Source organism: Manduca sexta, unplaced genomic scaffold (genome assembly GCF_014839805.1).
Source record: "Manduca sexta isolate Smith_Timp_Sample1 unplaced genomic scaffold, JHU_Msex_v1.0 HiC_scaffold_78, whole genome shotgun sequence".
Taxonomy (NCBI): Eukaryota; Metazoa; Arthropoda; class Insecta; order Lepidoptera; family Sphingidae; genus Manduca; species Manduca sexta.
In genome coordinates, this window is record NW_023595605.1 from 1 (window position 1) to 15,855 (window position 15,855).

At 35.9% G+C, this 15,855-nt stretch overlaps 2 protein-coding genes and 8 non-coding genes across 11 annotated transcripts; all 10 read left to right on the top strand.

Annotated features, from left to right (window-relative positions):
• Positions 1–261: 261 nt before the first annotated feature.
• On the top strand, positions 262–1,875 carry LOC119193600 (the record flags this gene model as incomplete). Its single annotated transcript, XM_037447248.1, has 1 exon — positions 262–1,875. A coding segment is annotated over one exon (303 nt), but the record flags the coding sequence as incomplete, so codon positions are not given.
• Positions 1,876–5,466: 3,591 nt separating this feature from the next.
• On the top strand, positions 5,467–12,118 carry LOC119193599. Of its 2 annotated transcripts, none has more exons than XR_005113993.1 (3): positions 5,467–5,677; positions 9,168–9,325; positions 11,649–12,118. XR_005113993.1 is itself a non-coding variant. In XM_037447247.1 (3 exons), exons 1-3 carry the CDS (start codon positions 5,878–5,880, stop codon positions 11,752–11,754), a joined length of 318 nt encoding a protein of 105 aa, XP_037303144.1. In that variant the 5' UTR covers positions 5,745–5,877; the 3' UTR covers positions 11,755–12,118. The 2 variants fall into 2 exon arrangements, 1 of the variants encoding a protein (XP_037303144.1); XM_037447247.1 differs by lacking the exon at positions 5,467–5,677 and adding an exon at positions 5,745–5,931.
• Positions 12,119–13,641: 1,523 nt separating this feature from the next.
• On the top strand, positions 13,642–13,760 carry LOC119193602. The gene has a single exon (XR_005113995.1). It is a non-coding gene; the product is annotated as a 5S ribosomal RNA (ribosomal RNA).
• Positions 13,761–13,836: 76 nt separating this feature from the next.
• LOC119193601 lies at positions 13,837–13,955 on the top strand. Its single transcript, XR_005113994.1, has one exon. It is a non-coding gene; the product is annotated as a 5S ribosomal RNA (ribosomal RNA).
• Positions 13,956–14,031: 76 nt separating this feature from the next.
• Positions 14,032–14,150, top strand: LOC119193603. Its single transcript, XR_005113996.1, has one exon. It is a non-coding gene; the product is annotated as a 5S ribosomal RNA (ribosomal RNA).
• A 74-nt stretch (positions 14,151–14,224) lies between these two features.
• Positions 14,225–14,343, top strand: LOC119193605. Its single transcript, XR_005113998.1, has one exon. It is a non-coding gene; the product is annotated as a 5S ribosomal RNA (ribosomal RNA).
• Positions 14,344–14,417: 74 nt separating this feature from the next.
• LOC119193606 lies at positions 14,418–14,536 on the top strand. Its single transcript, XR_005113999.1, has one exon. It is a non-coding gene; the product is annotated as a 5S ribosomal RNA (ribosomal RNA).
• Positions 14,537–14,610: 74 nt separating this feature from the next.
• On the top strand, positions 14,611–14,728 carry LOC119193604. Its single transcript, XR_005113997.1, has one exon. It is a non-coding gene; the product is annotated as a 5S ribosomal RNA (ribosomal RNA).
• Positions 14,729–14,804: 76 nt separating this feature from the next.
• Positions 14,805–14,923, top strand: LOC119193607. The gene has a single exon (XR_005114000.1). It is a non-coding gene; the product is annotated as a 5S ribosomal RNA (ribosomal RNA).
• Positions 14,924–14,997: 74 nt separating this feature from the next.
• LOC119193608 lies at positions 14,998–15,116 on the top strand. Its single transcript, XR_005114001.1, has one exon. It is a non-coding gene; the product is annotated as a 5S ribosomal RNA (ribosomal RNA).
• Positions 15,117–15,855: the final 739 nt, after the last annotated feature.

Below are 15,855 nucleotides of genomic sequence, written 5' to 3' on the forward strand. Positions count from 1 at the left end.
AACAAATTGTATTTCATAATATCTATAAGACAATCAATATGCTCGCGTTGAATACTAAGCGTAGTAACCAGTCCCGGTGATTGTATAGTTCTTAGTTTAAGGTGGTGTTCCGCATTCCTATTTTTGATGTCATGTCGCTCATCATTCAGAATCTGAACGATGAACTAACTCTCAGATGCAGGTTTATTACATCGTTCATTAAAGCAAAATTCCTTTTTATGATTTATATAATTTCAAGCATATTACATTCCATACCAATAACCCACGTTTTCCTCTAGGCAGACGGGTGGGCAGTTCGTAGAGGAGTTGACGCGAGAGCTCGACCACCGCCACCAGCGCCAGGAGCTCGACAACAGGAACCACCGGGACCTGGACAGCAGGAACTACCGCCACGATATGGACAACAGGAATTATCGACAGGATGTAGACAAACACCACCGCCAGACCACAGCCCCTCCCTTCCTTCTACAGAGCATAGAAGAGAACAAGAAGAAGACGAGGAATATGTTCAATCCTGTCTCCAACGGGCGGCAGAGTGACACCAATCCAAACTTCATTTATTGATGAAGTTAAAGGGAGTCCCAAATGTGCAGTCGAGGATGCATTACAGAATCACTTTGATACCTAACATTTTTGAGGTTCTTCTAAGGTCATCTAACACCACCATTTCCCGGTTTGGTCTTTTGGTTCAATTTTAGGTAAATGACTTTATTTTTAATATCATATGAATTGGAACAAATAGGATTAGACCACCGCTTGTTTTGGTTTATTGGATAAATAATATTTTTATCGCAGTTTTGTGGAACTAATTTGTTGCTAAACAAAAGGGTTAGGCGTCTGCAGTTGATATTGTGTGGACGACGATAATAATGGATGTTTAACATTTCTTTGGGAAATAGTTACCAATAAGGTAAGGTTTTTGATTTTGCATGATAAATTAATTAATTTATTATTTATTTTATGGTTGATACTTGGTGTAACTTTACCCAAACACATAAACAAAATACCATCACATACCTACTTTTAACTTTAAGTACAATTCCACAGAACGTGAAAAATATTTATAGGAAAAATATAAGGAACTAAAAACGCTCTATAAATAATACAAGAGCCACTAATACATCTTGATATTGCTTACGAGATTCTAGACAACGCTAGAATTTTCTAGAATTCTTTAGAATCTTGTATGGCAGATATTGTCGAATAATTATTCGGTAAAATGATATTAAAAGCAAACAGACGACATATTAATTCAAGTCAAATAAAAGTTTAGAATGGTTTTGTTTCGCAATTCACAGTTCTTTTGCAGTCAATAGCAATTCTTATACATTTAAATAATCAAACATTTCTCAATTGTGTTTAGTCGGATTTGGATTCAGTCGAAGTTGCTTTTATGACACAAATTATTGGATTGTTTCTTATTTAATAGATTGTTTTATTCAAGTAGACTGACATTTTACATTTCTTTAAATTCGGGTTTTACTTATTTATTTACCTTTTGTTTCTATATATTTTTATACCTTAAAATTATTACCTATTTATGTGACATGAGGACGCTAATTGTCTTTTAAATATGTGATAATTTTGCTTTGCTGTAAATTCCATATAATAACTCTTAAAGTTAAATAAATATTCCATTTCAACTTCTTTTTAGTTTATCTTTCTTTTTGTTTTTCGAAGAAACAATCCATGCTGGTATATGGATAGGTTGCATCCTGTCGTAATTATGATACGTATTAATTTTAGCATAAGGGTGAAAATGCGGTAAGCGTCTTCTTTTCTAATTTTCTTCTGAGAAAATTAGTTTTTAAAGACGATCATTTTGTATAATATTTAATTTTAATATACATTATAAATAAATTAATTTAAATACTTCGACTTTTTATTGTTTTAATACTGTATAAACACATAATTATTAGTATACACCTCTACGTGTTTTTTGCTGTTTAAAACTGACTGTGTGTTGTTGATGTGTCCGCTAGGTTGAACCACATAGAGGTGACATGATTATATTCAAGTCGAACAGCGTATAAATGTCATATTTGTTATAAAAACATTTATGAGGTCACCAGTAATTATAAAAAAAATACACAACTATTTTACAAATAAATTCTTTTTACATGCTCTCCGTGGTACCAAGCTATTTGCTTGCCGGTCATAAATAATCCAGGTAGCATACATACTTCATTATAATAATGTTTAGATTGTTAGTTCGCTACGACTACGCGCATCCATAATCGTTGATATCCCATCCTCTCCCAATGACCGTCCTGAGCCGAGATTCTTAACCCATTAATGGGTTGCCCTCAGCATGGTCGCTTAATTTTCAAGGGTTGCGGGCGCCTAAAGCGTTTACCCAAAAGCCTGATGTGTTTGTATAAGTCAGCCCTTGCCAGGCTAACAAACGTAATGTAAGGTTAAAAAAAATATAAAACAGATTGTGTTAAGTTGTAAATTTTAAATTCATATTATTTAAGTTAACAGTTTTTTTTAGTTGGATTGTAAACAAACAAAACTATTAAGTGTTTTATTCTGAATGTAAGTAGATATCCGTGGCCCATCGAGCGAAGAATCGTTCCAAGCGCGATGTTGTGCTATATGTACTAACATGGATCGATCATCATTAAAAGCCGTTTTCAAAAGGTTGGTATAGATATCGGATCCTTTTTAGCAGTGGACATTCTGTGGCCGATGACGATGATAAGAAATATTGGTTTCTTCAGCTAATATTTGTTGCAGGTGCGAGACTGGTTTTAACTTCCAGTTATCCTCAACACAAGATAATTGTATCTTATACTTACTTTACCCACAGTAAAAGATCTAACTGTTAGTTCTATTATAAACACTTTAATACTATTTCCAAAGTGTTTGAGGCAACAATAAGTTGTTATTTTGAAAAAAAATATGAATTCAACGATATACGAACTATGATAATATGCCGTAAGTACTACATTGTACCTAAATATAAGAACCTCACAGAGTATAATAGCTACTGACATTGCCCTTCACGTGTCGAATGTTCAAAGTCAGAAATAGTTTTTATGTGCCTTCAGGCTTTATAACAAACCTGCGCATAGAATTTTAAACCTTTGCATCAAACTTGGAACCACATGTCCCCTAAACCAAATACGTTACACATAGGCGAATAAAGCCCATTTGTTAATAGAAGTTATTGCGTTGTTACCTGCATCACTATTTATCCAATTCCTAATGGGTGCCACTGCTGACCTTGGCTTACGGGATTTGTATTGGTGTGTGAGGGAGGGATGAGTATGTCTCATTTAAAGTATTAATGCGATCTTCTCTGGTTGAAACACCTTCCGAGAGGACGGTACTACATATTTATGGATGTAAAAAATTTCAACATTTCATGATTTCAATAAATTGTTATCACTTTCATTTGCATATCTAAAAGGCATCAAACCTTTAACAGCGACATAAGGGTAATAAACCTTTTACTTATACTTTATGCAAACGAATTTAAATATGCAATTTAGCTTATAATGCAAGCATTTTATAGCAGGGCGAATGCAGACAATATATAGGAACCCTGACCACACGCGTCGGTTAATTAAATTGCATTTTAATCCTTTTTCTGTCAAAAAATAGTCTTGAAATAAAACGGAAATCTTCAAAAAATTTAATGCAAAAAGCTCCTTCAACAACACTAATCATAATCAATTTAATAAAATGTCTCATAAATTCTAAACACATTTTAATATATTAAATAAAATCTTCGTATGCTCCGGTCTATTCAAGTATATTCAAATTTCTCGATACATACAATCCCATATGAATAAATTACTTTGTTTAATTTAATTACCTTATAATGACCTTACTTTGATTTTATATACAGATTTGACATTTTTCATTGAGTATTGTTATGTATATAAAAAAAATACTTATACACGTATAACATATATTAGTTTATGTTCGCGAGACTGCTTGTATAAGATTGTCAGTAAATTTCATATCATTCAAGTTTCAACTTCAACAGTTAGAATATTCAGTATCTTTTTGTAAAATCTGTTCACGCATGTGGGTATACGTCACTAGGAATCTATGCTCCATTTTACTAGTCCCATAATTTAAAATGTTTTAATAATATAGATCCTGTTTTGATAAGTAAATTATATGCATTAATTAAATATCAGATATGTTTCAAATCATTGTCCAATCAATTTTGCAAATAAATATTTGTTTAGTAGTGGAACAGTGACAGTAGGTACCTTTGAAAATTATAAACAACGGATTATAAAGGATTCAATGAACGATAACAATCAATGTGCATACTAATCAAGGTATACTAATAATACAGTTTTTGCTCGAGACTTCGCTCGCGCACGTCACTCCTTTAGATGGGAATATCTAAAACTAATTCATTTTGCATTGACCTCGTAAGCACATATATTGTTTTAGGATGTTTTATGAAGTTTTTTTTAATTAACTTAATGAATTGGGTTAACCGCCTTATGGCAAACGTCAAGCACTATGCAGTAATGTTTTAATTTTTGAGAATTAGGTTAGCTCCCATTTAAAAAAATCATAGAAGTAAGTCTTGGAAAGATACGCTTGGACAAAGAAATAAAAATAGTTGTTTTAATGTCATTTGATGAAAATAACTAAACTCAAAATATAATAATTATTTCCTAAAGACAAACAACCCATTTTTACAGTTTCTATGTACCTGTATTTATTATTTATATTGCAAAAACATTAGGTTATTCAACCCTTCGATAAAGTACACGATGCAATTGTTTTAAATAAATTAATAATGAAGTGACTTGATACCCATTGATCAATGATACCCGTCTGGACAGCGTCAACCATAGATAGTCAAGAACTCTTTATAACCTTTGTTTTAACTGAAATCCGTTTACGGATTTCTGCCGGACTTGCCAGTATAAACCGTCCTACCAACTAAAATCCCACTATTCCACTCTCCCTAATATCGAAGGTCACGAGGTGCGCAATCCTCAATCAATCCTCACAAGAGTTGGCTCTAAGGCAGAGCTATCCAAGGAATGAGATCTTGGTAAAATCATACACGTGCATCTAACTCTGCACGCCAGCCGCTTAGGAATTAATTTACTGGTAGCGTGTCACCCGCGCTCTACCCTTTATAAGCTACTTTTGACGAGATGCACTCCAGATTCATCATCATCTTCAACCTTTAGTAGTCCAGGGCAAAAGCTGCCTGCATTCAGTAGTTTCTACCGACCCTGAAATGGAACCCAAGACCTCAGCACTGCAGTCGTACAATACAACTACATCACCGGGGCAGTCTTGTGTTTATATGGTTTTAAATTACGTTGTATATTTTAGTAAGTATCTACTCATCATGATAAATTTTATCGTTCCAATATTGGGGACGACACCATAAAATTCAAACAAATTCCTACAAAATAATAACAGTTTTTTTTGTAAATCAAAATATTGACTGATAGTTTTATCAAATACTACACATCAGTGTTACGGATTTTATGAAATACTAGCTGTCAGAGATGCTCACGGGTCGAGCATAGTCGAACCCCGATGTTTTTTTCTTTTTAAGAACATGACATATGTCCATTTGTTAGTCCGACAAGAGCCAGCTTATAGAAATACACCGGACTTTCGGGTGAGCGCTTAAGGCGCCTTTAAACCCCCCGATGACACCCAGCAATCCTTTAATAAGGTGAGATAAATAATTTTTAAATCAAACTACCGCCGCAACAGCAAACAATTGTAAAACCTAAATTTCAAGTTGTGCAGGACTTGAAAGGACGCTTGAGTCAATAAATATACGTGATTTAAAGTCAATTGTTAGTCAGCCGCGAGTGTGGTGAGCCGTTTCAGTGTTAATAGAAAAATTACAGAAATAATTACAAATAAAATATGTTGGAGTGGACGGTCATAGACCGGGAATTAAATGTTCTGACACCGGTTCAAGTAAGTACTATCTATATATACATAAATGAATCCCTACTTCCCACACCATCACGCGTGAACGGCTGGACCGATTTCACTATTTTTTTTTGTTGTGTTTGTTATTGTTAGGAGAAGGTTCTTATGAAAGAAAAAATCTAAAAATGCGCGGAAAATTAGAAAATTTAAGAAAACTTTACGAAAATATTAATTTCATATATAACCTCAGAACAAGAACAAGCATATATAACTGTCAATTGTTTGAAATAACTGTCAGCGATTGACAGAATGCGCGCAGCAAATTCTTAGTTAAGACCAGCCTAGCGCAACAAGGAACAAAAAATCTTTTGTATGGAATTGACATGGCATTTAATGGCGGATACTGCTATCTCTCTCTCTCAGTACAGTTTCTCTTTCTATTCCTCACCGCCATTATTATTGTTTGTTTACTTCCTGACGTTTTGGAATACATTTGTGTTTTATTGATTTATGATTGTATTATTTGTTATTCAAACAAGTAAAAATATACCAAAAGTGTTTTTGTTGGTGTAAGTGAATACGTTTTAAAGACATGCCACCAAAAACGTTTCATTACGTGTGAAATTTGTGGAGATCGAGCCAGTCGAATAAATCACAAAAGCAGAATGTTTATGGCGAAATTTCCATTGGATGAGGTCAGATAAGCATTAATTAGATGTTTTTAGTCATCGCGTAAATAAAGTAGCTTAGAAATAATAAAAATTCTCATTTTCTAATTACCATTATGTTACTAGTGATGTTGTCATTATTATCGATATCGATACCTGTTTAAATTTTTTAATCAATTTGCCCTCCATGGTTTCACCTATTTAAGTCCAGATTCTGTGGGAACATAGTGTAAATAAAAAGTAGTAATTCTAACTATCTACATACCAAGTTTAATCGCAATCATTTTAGATTTTTGCGGGTACGAATAATAAACATACAATTGCATGCACACGCTTTGTAATATTAGTAAGATAGTATAGTAAGTCCTGATGACTGATCATCAGGACAAAAAATACTAAATTCGTGTATGTGTGTATGTGTGTACTTAAAAATGCGTTGAGCAATCAATGTGCCTGCTGCAATTTATTTACAATTCAGGCCGAAAGTGAGTTTTATATGATTATGTTCTTAAATATTGTGTGGTTCTCACTTTAATAACAAAGATTTTAATAAAAGAACAATCGCCTTAGAAAGTCAGCCATACCATCGAAAAATTTGAAAGCTGATCCACTTCCTGATGAAATGTTGTTTGAATTTCCGTGCCATGTTTTTATAAACAATTATTGCACAAATGATAATATCTTTCAAGAGAAGTGCGACAAAGAAGTGTCACCATCCTTTGACTTTATAATTAAATATTCTCATTGTAACTTGACCTATCATAAGTGCAACTATATTCGCCTACATGGTGAATGAAGGATTTTATTTTAAAATACAATTATTATTCAACATGTGAAAGCTTTTCATTTTGAGTCCTCATTTTAGTCCAGCCTTGTAATTATAGTGCTAAAATGTTCACTGTATATTGCGAGTTGGATTGATAATGTGGACTCGAAAATACATTATATGAATTTTATCAAAGTAGCTTTAGCGTCGATTCCCACCCAGTAGAATTTATCGATATCGATAAAAAGTGCTCACCACTATGTATTTTGTTCAGTTGGTAGTATTGTTATTTGACGTTCCTGACGTATTCTTCCGTGATATTGGTATTGATACGCCATGTAAATTCGATTTTATTACTTTGTACTAAGTCCTGTCTCTTAAAACGTAGTGATTATATTCTCTTTGGTTAAGACGGGACAACGTCTGTCGGGTCAACTAGCATAATAATAATAATAACAACCATCAGTCATGTATACGATCCCAATACCTACTTGTGACTTAGTCTACCACGCTGGCCTAGGGCGGATTAGCAAACTTAATAAACCGTGGTTGGTACAAATAAATGCAGTACTATATTTCGGGTAATCTATATTTCTATACTATTATGTAAAGCTGAAAAGTTTGTTTGTTTGTTTGAACGCGCTAATCTCAGGAACTACCGGTCCAAACTGAAAAAATCTTTTTGCGTTGGATAGCCCTTTGTTCGTGGAGTACTATAGGCTATATATCATCACGCTATACCCAATAGGAGCGGAGCAGTAATGGCTAATCTCAGGAACTACCGGTCCAAACTGAAAAAATATTTTTGTGTTGAATAGTCCTTTGTTTGTGGAGTGCTCAAATGTATATATCATCACGCTAAAACCAATAGGAGCGGAGCAGTAATGGCTAATCTCAGGAACTACCAGTTTGAACTGAAAAATTCGTTTTGCGTTGGATAGCCCTTTTTTCGTGGAGTACTATAGGCTATATATCATCACGCTATACCCAATAGGAGCGGAGCAGTAATGGCTAATCTCAGGAACTACCGGTCCAAACTGAAAAAATCTTTTTGCGTTGGATAGCCCTTTGTTCGTGGAGTACTATAGGCTGTATATTATCACGCTATACCCAATAGGAGCGGAGCAGTAATGGCTAATCTCAGGAACTACCGGTTTAAACTAAAAAATCTTTTTGTGTTGGATAGCCCTTTGTTCCTGGAGTGCTATAGGCTATATATCATCACGCTATGACCAATAGGAGCGGAGCAGTATTGAAACATGTTGCAAAAACGGGGAAAAAATATTAGTTTTGAGAGCTTCCGTTGCGTGCGCTGCGTAAACGGTTAAAGTTATGCAACAATGATGTATGACGGGATTGTTCCTCTTAAAAGTTCTAAAAATATATTATAAAACAAAGTCCCCGCTGCATCTGTCTGCCTGAACGTGTTAAACTCAAAAACTACCCAACGTATTAAGATGAAATTTGGTATGGAGACAGTTTGAGACCCTGGGAAGAACATCTCTTTACTCTCTCTTTTACTCCTTTTATAACGGAAATATACTACTTTTATAACGGAAAACTTTAGGCTGAAAAACTTTATAACGCGGGCGGAGCCGCGGGCAAAAGCTAGTAAAAAATAAACCAAAATACCTACTATCTGTCCATTACAACGAATAGAAGAGAGGGGACTGTACAACTGTAAATTTAATTAACTTGCCTTTGTTTTGTTGGATAATTACGATCAACATAAACAAAATGACTTCTGCTATACTTACATTAATAGAAACAATAACAATTATAATTTCATTCACTTGCAATGTCGCGAAAAATCTATTTAATAACGCTCTCATAAATTTTAATTCTAGCAACCCGAAAACAATATATACATCGCATTCGACACGTTCTGCTGGATCACGTTATTTCTGGCGACGTTCTTGAGCACTGTTATGGACACGAAGCTGCTGCTCATGTCTATGCGGACCCAGGTGGCAGTGCAACGGAGTTACCGGGAGACAAATGCCAGGTGTATATGCTCTACTATTCAAATTCTGTCGTTTTGTCGTAAAGGAAGAATATTAGATGCATTATCTGCATTATCTTATATTTAAAAAATAACTGTAATAATAGAAAGAAAGAAAGATTTATTATTGGGACAATAACAGTATAACATGTACAATACAAGCAGAGACAAACAAAACATATACTTAAATAAAAATACAAAATTATACCCATTGTGCCAACAATGGGAACCCTCATTCAGCTTCTTGCTGCAGTACCAGCAAGACTGATACTGTAGCGCTGATTTTCAATGAGGGACCCAGGTAATAATCTTTTAAATTCAAAATTTACTAATATCATGTAAGTTATGATGCATGCTGTAGGTTACTGTAAGTAGAGAAACACAGCTATATTCTGCCGCTGTACTGCAATATGTCAAAATAATGTAATGTGTGTTCTCTGTTGTAAATTCTCAAAATAAATAAATAAGAAATCCCACAAACAATACCAAATGATAGTTGATAGGGAATTTGCAAATCTGACCCTAGGATGTCCTCACAATCACGCTCCTTAGTCCTTCCCATATTTTTTTTCCCTTTTCGCCTTTTTATGTAATGGTAGCGCATATGGGCTGTAGAATACTTCCGATCTTAAGTTGTTAAGTAAGATATCTATCAGGTTACATTTAACAGCAAAACAAAGCAACAGCGTCCGTTTTAACATTTATTACAATAATTCTAAGTATCTAATAGGTTTACGGCTTGCTTTAAGATCAGAGATCAAAATAACAAGGTAAATGTTAACGTGGTTAAGACTTAGGGAGTAAACAATTATAATGATCACTTAGCACATAGAACCTCTTGCCAATTATTTCCTCATCGACAGTAATTATTTAGGGACCCTAATCAGTTGTCACTGTTCGACTACTTTCATTAACGCAACGGGTCCAGGAACACACAAAAAAATTGTTGCCGATACAGCAGTGACGAAAAGTTTATATAACCCAATAGAGGACCGGCCTATGCTTGATTTTGTAAATTATTCTATACGTAATGGTTAATAATACGAAAAAGAAGCACTCCTGCGAAAACTGCATAAATATTGGTTAAAAAATGAACGAGTAATTCATATTTAAAATATTCTAATGTGCAGAAGTGGGCGCGATGTGGGGATATCGCTTCATCTCTTTCTTTGCACGCGTCGTAATTCCCGATGACGTCACATGTGGGTATTTCGTCCCTTTACTGTTTCTTGTTAATTACCCCTTCCACCGAAATTCAAAGACATAACTTGTCGATTTTATACCGGATTTCAATAATTCCTTCTGTGTTATAATTTATATTATGTAAATATTTGATAATAGTAAAGAACAAAAATGAGTCCGCTACCCTATTCCTGTCGGCTTCCCTTTATATAGAATCTAATTATCATAATAACAATTTGCAGACCGCGTTTATGTATATTAGTAACTATACGTTGTGTCGAGATCAATTAAACCCAAGCCAAAACACAACTGATATGTTTCACACACAGTACGACTATCGCGATGAAATGTTACGCCTCTGCCTACACCTGGCACGGGGAAAAGATGTTGTGCTATATGTATAAGTATATGAGAAGTACAGTCAACCAAACTCAATGCAAAAACATAACTAAATACGTCACAGGAAAGCTTAATTTGCGATCTCGTTTTCTTGGACGACATAATTATTCTAGATTTTTTAATTTTAAAACCAAACTACCGAAGTGATCTTGAAAAAAATTTATGGGACCAATCTGGAGAGAAATCATTTCGAATAAAAAAAGAATTTTCCAAATCGGTTCATAAATGAGCGAGTACTGAGGTAACAAACATAAAAAAAAATCACGTCGAATTGAGAACCTCCTCCTTTTTTTAAGTCGGTTAAAAAGAGACAGGCGGCACACTAGACGGGTGTATCATTAGCGTTGCTGTAGGGCAGTAGCGAAAGGTGAAATTTTCCGAAAAGGATCTCGACACAACGTATAGTTACTAATATACATAAACGCGGTCTGCAAATTGTTATTATGATAATTAGATTCTATATAAAGGGAAGCCGACAGGAATAGGGTACCGGACTCATTTTTCTTCTTTACTATTATCAAATATTTACATAATATAAATTATTTTCGCAGCTTTTCGTCTGCCCCGATGCCATTCCTTTGTGCGTCGGTACATACTCATCTTACACAAAAATATTTAGTTTATTTATCAGCCTGTGTGATGTCAATGGGCAAATAGTGTTAAAAATTGCTTATCCGATAACCATTTTAAATTTAGTCCTCATCTAATCAATTCCTACTGCTTACATTAGAATTATATTTTTCAGGGCTTCTTCCAATGGTCAGAGGCACCGGAGCTACGACGAATCGTTGAGCCAAGCTCTTAACGAGGTGTTTCACTCCTATATCACTATGGTTATTGATAATGACTAACATTTATACGATGTAAAACATTGCATGAATTAACCTTTGAAGTACAATAATTTACTGACAAGCAGAGTACCAGATATAAAATTCCGTCGAATAATGTTGAACATTTTGGATGATATTTATGGTAAACAGTAAATTTTATAAGATAAGAAAATTGGTTGACTGATTTTAAATGCCAGTGTCTGTACTCTCTGGACTTAAAATAATGACGCTTTGCATAGTAAATGTAATTACAATGTTATTAAAGCAAGAATAAAAAAGTACAATTGCTACTTGGCCGCTTGAAAATTTATAAAACAGTACTATACGCACAGGCGCCTGAATCACACTTATAGAGCATACTTAAATAAAGAATTTTACTGATTCGAATGGTATTAAAAAGTAATCTTAAAAATCGCTCTACCTGATAGAGATTACATCCACGACTGCGCAATAAGATTTGAATGGTTTTATAAAACACTAGCTGACTCGACAGACGTTGCCCCGTCTTAACTATGAATTTGCAGCGCTCATTCTATCAATCACTAACAGTTATTTCAAACAATTGACAGTTATATAAAATTAATATTTTCCTTAAGTTGTTTTAAATTTTCTAATTTTTCGCACAATTATTTGATTTTTTTCTTTCATAAGAACCCTCTCCAGGCAATAAAAAACACAACAAAAAAAATGGTGAAATCGGTCCAGCCGTTCACGCTTGATGGCGTGACCAAGGGAAATAGGGATTCATTTTTATATATATACTAGCTTTTGCTCGCGACTCCGCCCGCGTTATAAAGTTTTTCAGGCTAAAGTTTTCCATTATAAAAGTAGTAGTTTCCCGGGAGCCTATGTTCTTCCCAGGGTTTCAAACTGTCTCCATACCAAATTCTATCTTAATATGTTGGGTAGTTTTTGAGTTTAAGACGTTCAGGCAGACGGATGCAGCGGGGACTTTGTTTTGTAATATATTTTTTAGAACTTTTAAGAAGAATAATCCCGTCATACATCATTGTTGCATAACTTTAACCGTTTACGCAGCGCACGCAACGGAAGCTCTCAAAACTAATAAATTGTCCCCGTATTTGCAACATGTTTCATTACTGCTCCGCTCCTATTGGTCATAGCGTGATGATATACAGCCTATAGCACCCCACAAATAAAGGGCTATCCAACACAACGAATTTTTCAGTTCAAACTGGTAGTTCCTGAGATTAGCCATTACTGCTCCGCTCCTATTGGTCATAGCGAGATGATATATAACTTAGAGCACTCCACGAACAAAGGGCTATCCAACGCAAAAAGAATTTTTCAGTTTGGACCGGTAGTTCCAGAGATTAGCCATTACTGCTCCGCTCCTATTGCGTATAGCGTGATGATATATAGCCTATAGCAATCCACGAATAAAGGGCTATTCAACGCAAAAAGATTTTTTCAGTTTGGACTGGTAGTTCCAGAGATTAGCCATTACTGCTCCGCTCCTATTGGGTATAGCGTGATGATATATAGCCTATAGCAATCCACGAATAAAGGGCTATCCAACGCAAAAAGAATTTTTCAGTTTTGACCGGTAGTTCCTGTGATTAGCCATTACTGCTCCGCTCCTATTGGGTATAGCGTGATGATATATAGCCTATAGCACTCCATGAACAAAGGGCTATCCAACGCAAAAATAATTTTTCAGTTTGGACTGGTAGTTCCTGAGATTAGCGCGTTCAAACAAACAAACAAACAAACAAACAAACAAACAAACAAACAAACAAACTCTTCAGCTTTATATAATAGTATAGATATAGATTACATATCACATAATATATAATTAAACTGAGAATAAAATATTGCGTTATATCTAGACCCGTACTCCTTCCGCGGAGAATTATTATTTAGAACGGTCGGTAGAGCAAGGCATTCGCCAACGTCCATACCACGTTGAATACACCGGTTCTCGTCCGATCACCGAAGTCAAGCAACGTCGGGCGCGGTCAGTACTTGGATGGGTGACCGCCTGGGAACACCGCGTGATGTTGGCTTTTTGATATTTTTACCTTTGCCTTGTTTTATGACGTAATATTATACATAGAGATCGGTTGGTAGAGCAAGGCATTCGCCAACGTCCATACCACGTTGAAAACACCGGTTCTCGTCCGATCACCGAAGTCAAGCAACGTCGGGCGCGGTCAGTACTTGGATGGGTGACCGCCTGGGAACACCGCGTGATGTTGGCTTTTTGATATTTTTACCTTTGCCTTGTTTTATGACGTAATATTATACATAGAGATCGGTTGGTAGAGCAAGGCATTCGCCAACGTCCATACCACGTTGAATACACCGGTTCTCGTCCGATCACCGAAGTCAAGCAACGTCGGGCGCGGTCAGTACTTGGATGGGTGACCGCCTGGGAACACCGCGTGATGTTGGCTTTTGATATTTTACCATTGCCTCACGTTACGACGTAAAATTATACGTACAGATCGGTTGGTAGAGCAAGGCATTCGCCAACGTCCATACCACGTTGAAAACACCGGTTCTCGTCCGATCACCGAAGTCAAGCAACGTCGGGCGCGGTCAGTACTTGGATGGGTGACCGCCTGGGAACACCGCGTGATGTTGGCTTTTGATATTTTACCTTTGCCTCACGTTACGACGTAAAATTATACGTACAGATCGGTTGGTAGAGCAAGGCATTCGCCAACGTCCATACCACGTTGAAAACACCGGTTCTCGTCCGATCACCGAAGTCAAGCAACGTCGGGCGCGGTCAGTACTTGGATGGGTGACCGCCTGGGAACACCGCGTGATGTTGGCTTTTGATATTTTACCTTTGCCTTGTTTTATGACGTAATATTATACATAGAGATCGGTTGGTAGAGCAAGGCATTCGCCAACGTCCATACCACGTTGAAAACACCGGTTCTCGTCCGATCACCGAAGTCAAGCAACGTCGGGCGCGGTCAGTACTTGGATGGGTGCCGCCTGGGAACACCGCGTGATGTTGGCTCTTTGATATTTTTACCTTTGCCTTGTTTTATGACGTAATATTATACATAGAGATCGGTTGGTAGAGCAAGGCATTCGCCAACGTCCATACCACGTTGAAAACACCGGTTCTCGTCCGATCACCGAAGTCAAGCAACGTCGGGCGCGGTCAGTACTTGGATGGGTGACCGCCTGGGAACACCGCGTGATGTTGGCTTTTGATATTTTACCTTTGCCTTGTTTTATGACGTAATATTATACATAGAGATCGGTTGGTAGAACAAGGCATTCGCCAACGTCCATACCACGTTGAAAACACCGGTTCTCGTCCGATCACCGAAGTCAAGCAACGTCGGGCGCGGTCAGTACTTGGATGGGTGACCGCCTGGGAACACCGCGTGATGTTGGCTTTTTGATATTTTTGCCTTTGATTATAATCTTAGGACATTCCTTTATTACCCTACAGCATCTTTTTTATCTTTATTTAAGGGGTTTGGTCGTTATTTCACGACTTTGCCGCTCCGTACGTTTGCTTTTACCCGTGCCTTATCACTTTTAATGATATCAAAATATTTTTATTGAAGCCATAGCCCCATCCGATACAGGAACTGACAAAAACTATTTATAAAGCTAAACTCTCTTTATACAGAGCAATGATTACAATAGTCATGCGCAGTTGTAATCGTTTTTAATTTCTGTCAAAACTCGCGGGCGAGAATTAACTTGACGTTATGCTCTTAAGACGAGTAAGTTTTATAAAGCAATAATTGCGTACGCTTATTGCTAGTAATAACTGACCCGTCTAAATGACGCTTTAGCAACAAATTATACACTAGATCTAGTCCACCAGACTATATAAAAAAACTGAGTGATTTGCGTGCGTATTATTAATTTTAACGTCCAAAATAACTTATTGGGAATAAAACATAATAGTCTTTAAATTATTGTATGTTATTTATTTTAAAACAATTGTCCGTGTACGTATAATTAAAGTAAAACAAAATGTATGCTTATTATAAGTATAATTTATTCACAATAAATTAAAATTACTCAGCGGCGTATGTTACCTCTGCAATACTTACTTATCAAAAGTTATAAAAAATAACTAAACGTAAATCAAACAGGTACTTATTCATTATACATTGTAAG

Bases quoted from the DNA above. Each gene is read 5' to 3' on its own strand.
- LOC119193599 (XM_037447247.1), top strand. From the start codon at position 5,878: ATGTTGGAGTGGACGGTCATAGACCGGGAATTAAATGTTCTGACACCG. The intron at 5,932-9,167 runs GTAAGTACTATC...TTTTAATTCTAG, and splicing joins ATGTTCTGACACCGGTTCAA to CAACCCGAAAACAATATATA. The intron at 9,326-11,648 runs GTGTATATGCTC...TATATTTTTCAG, and splicing joins TACCGGGAGACAAATGCCAG to GGCTTCTTCCAATGGTCAGA.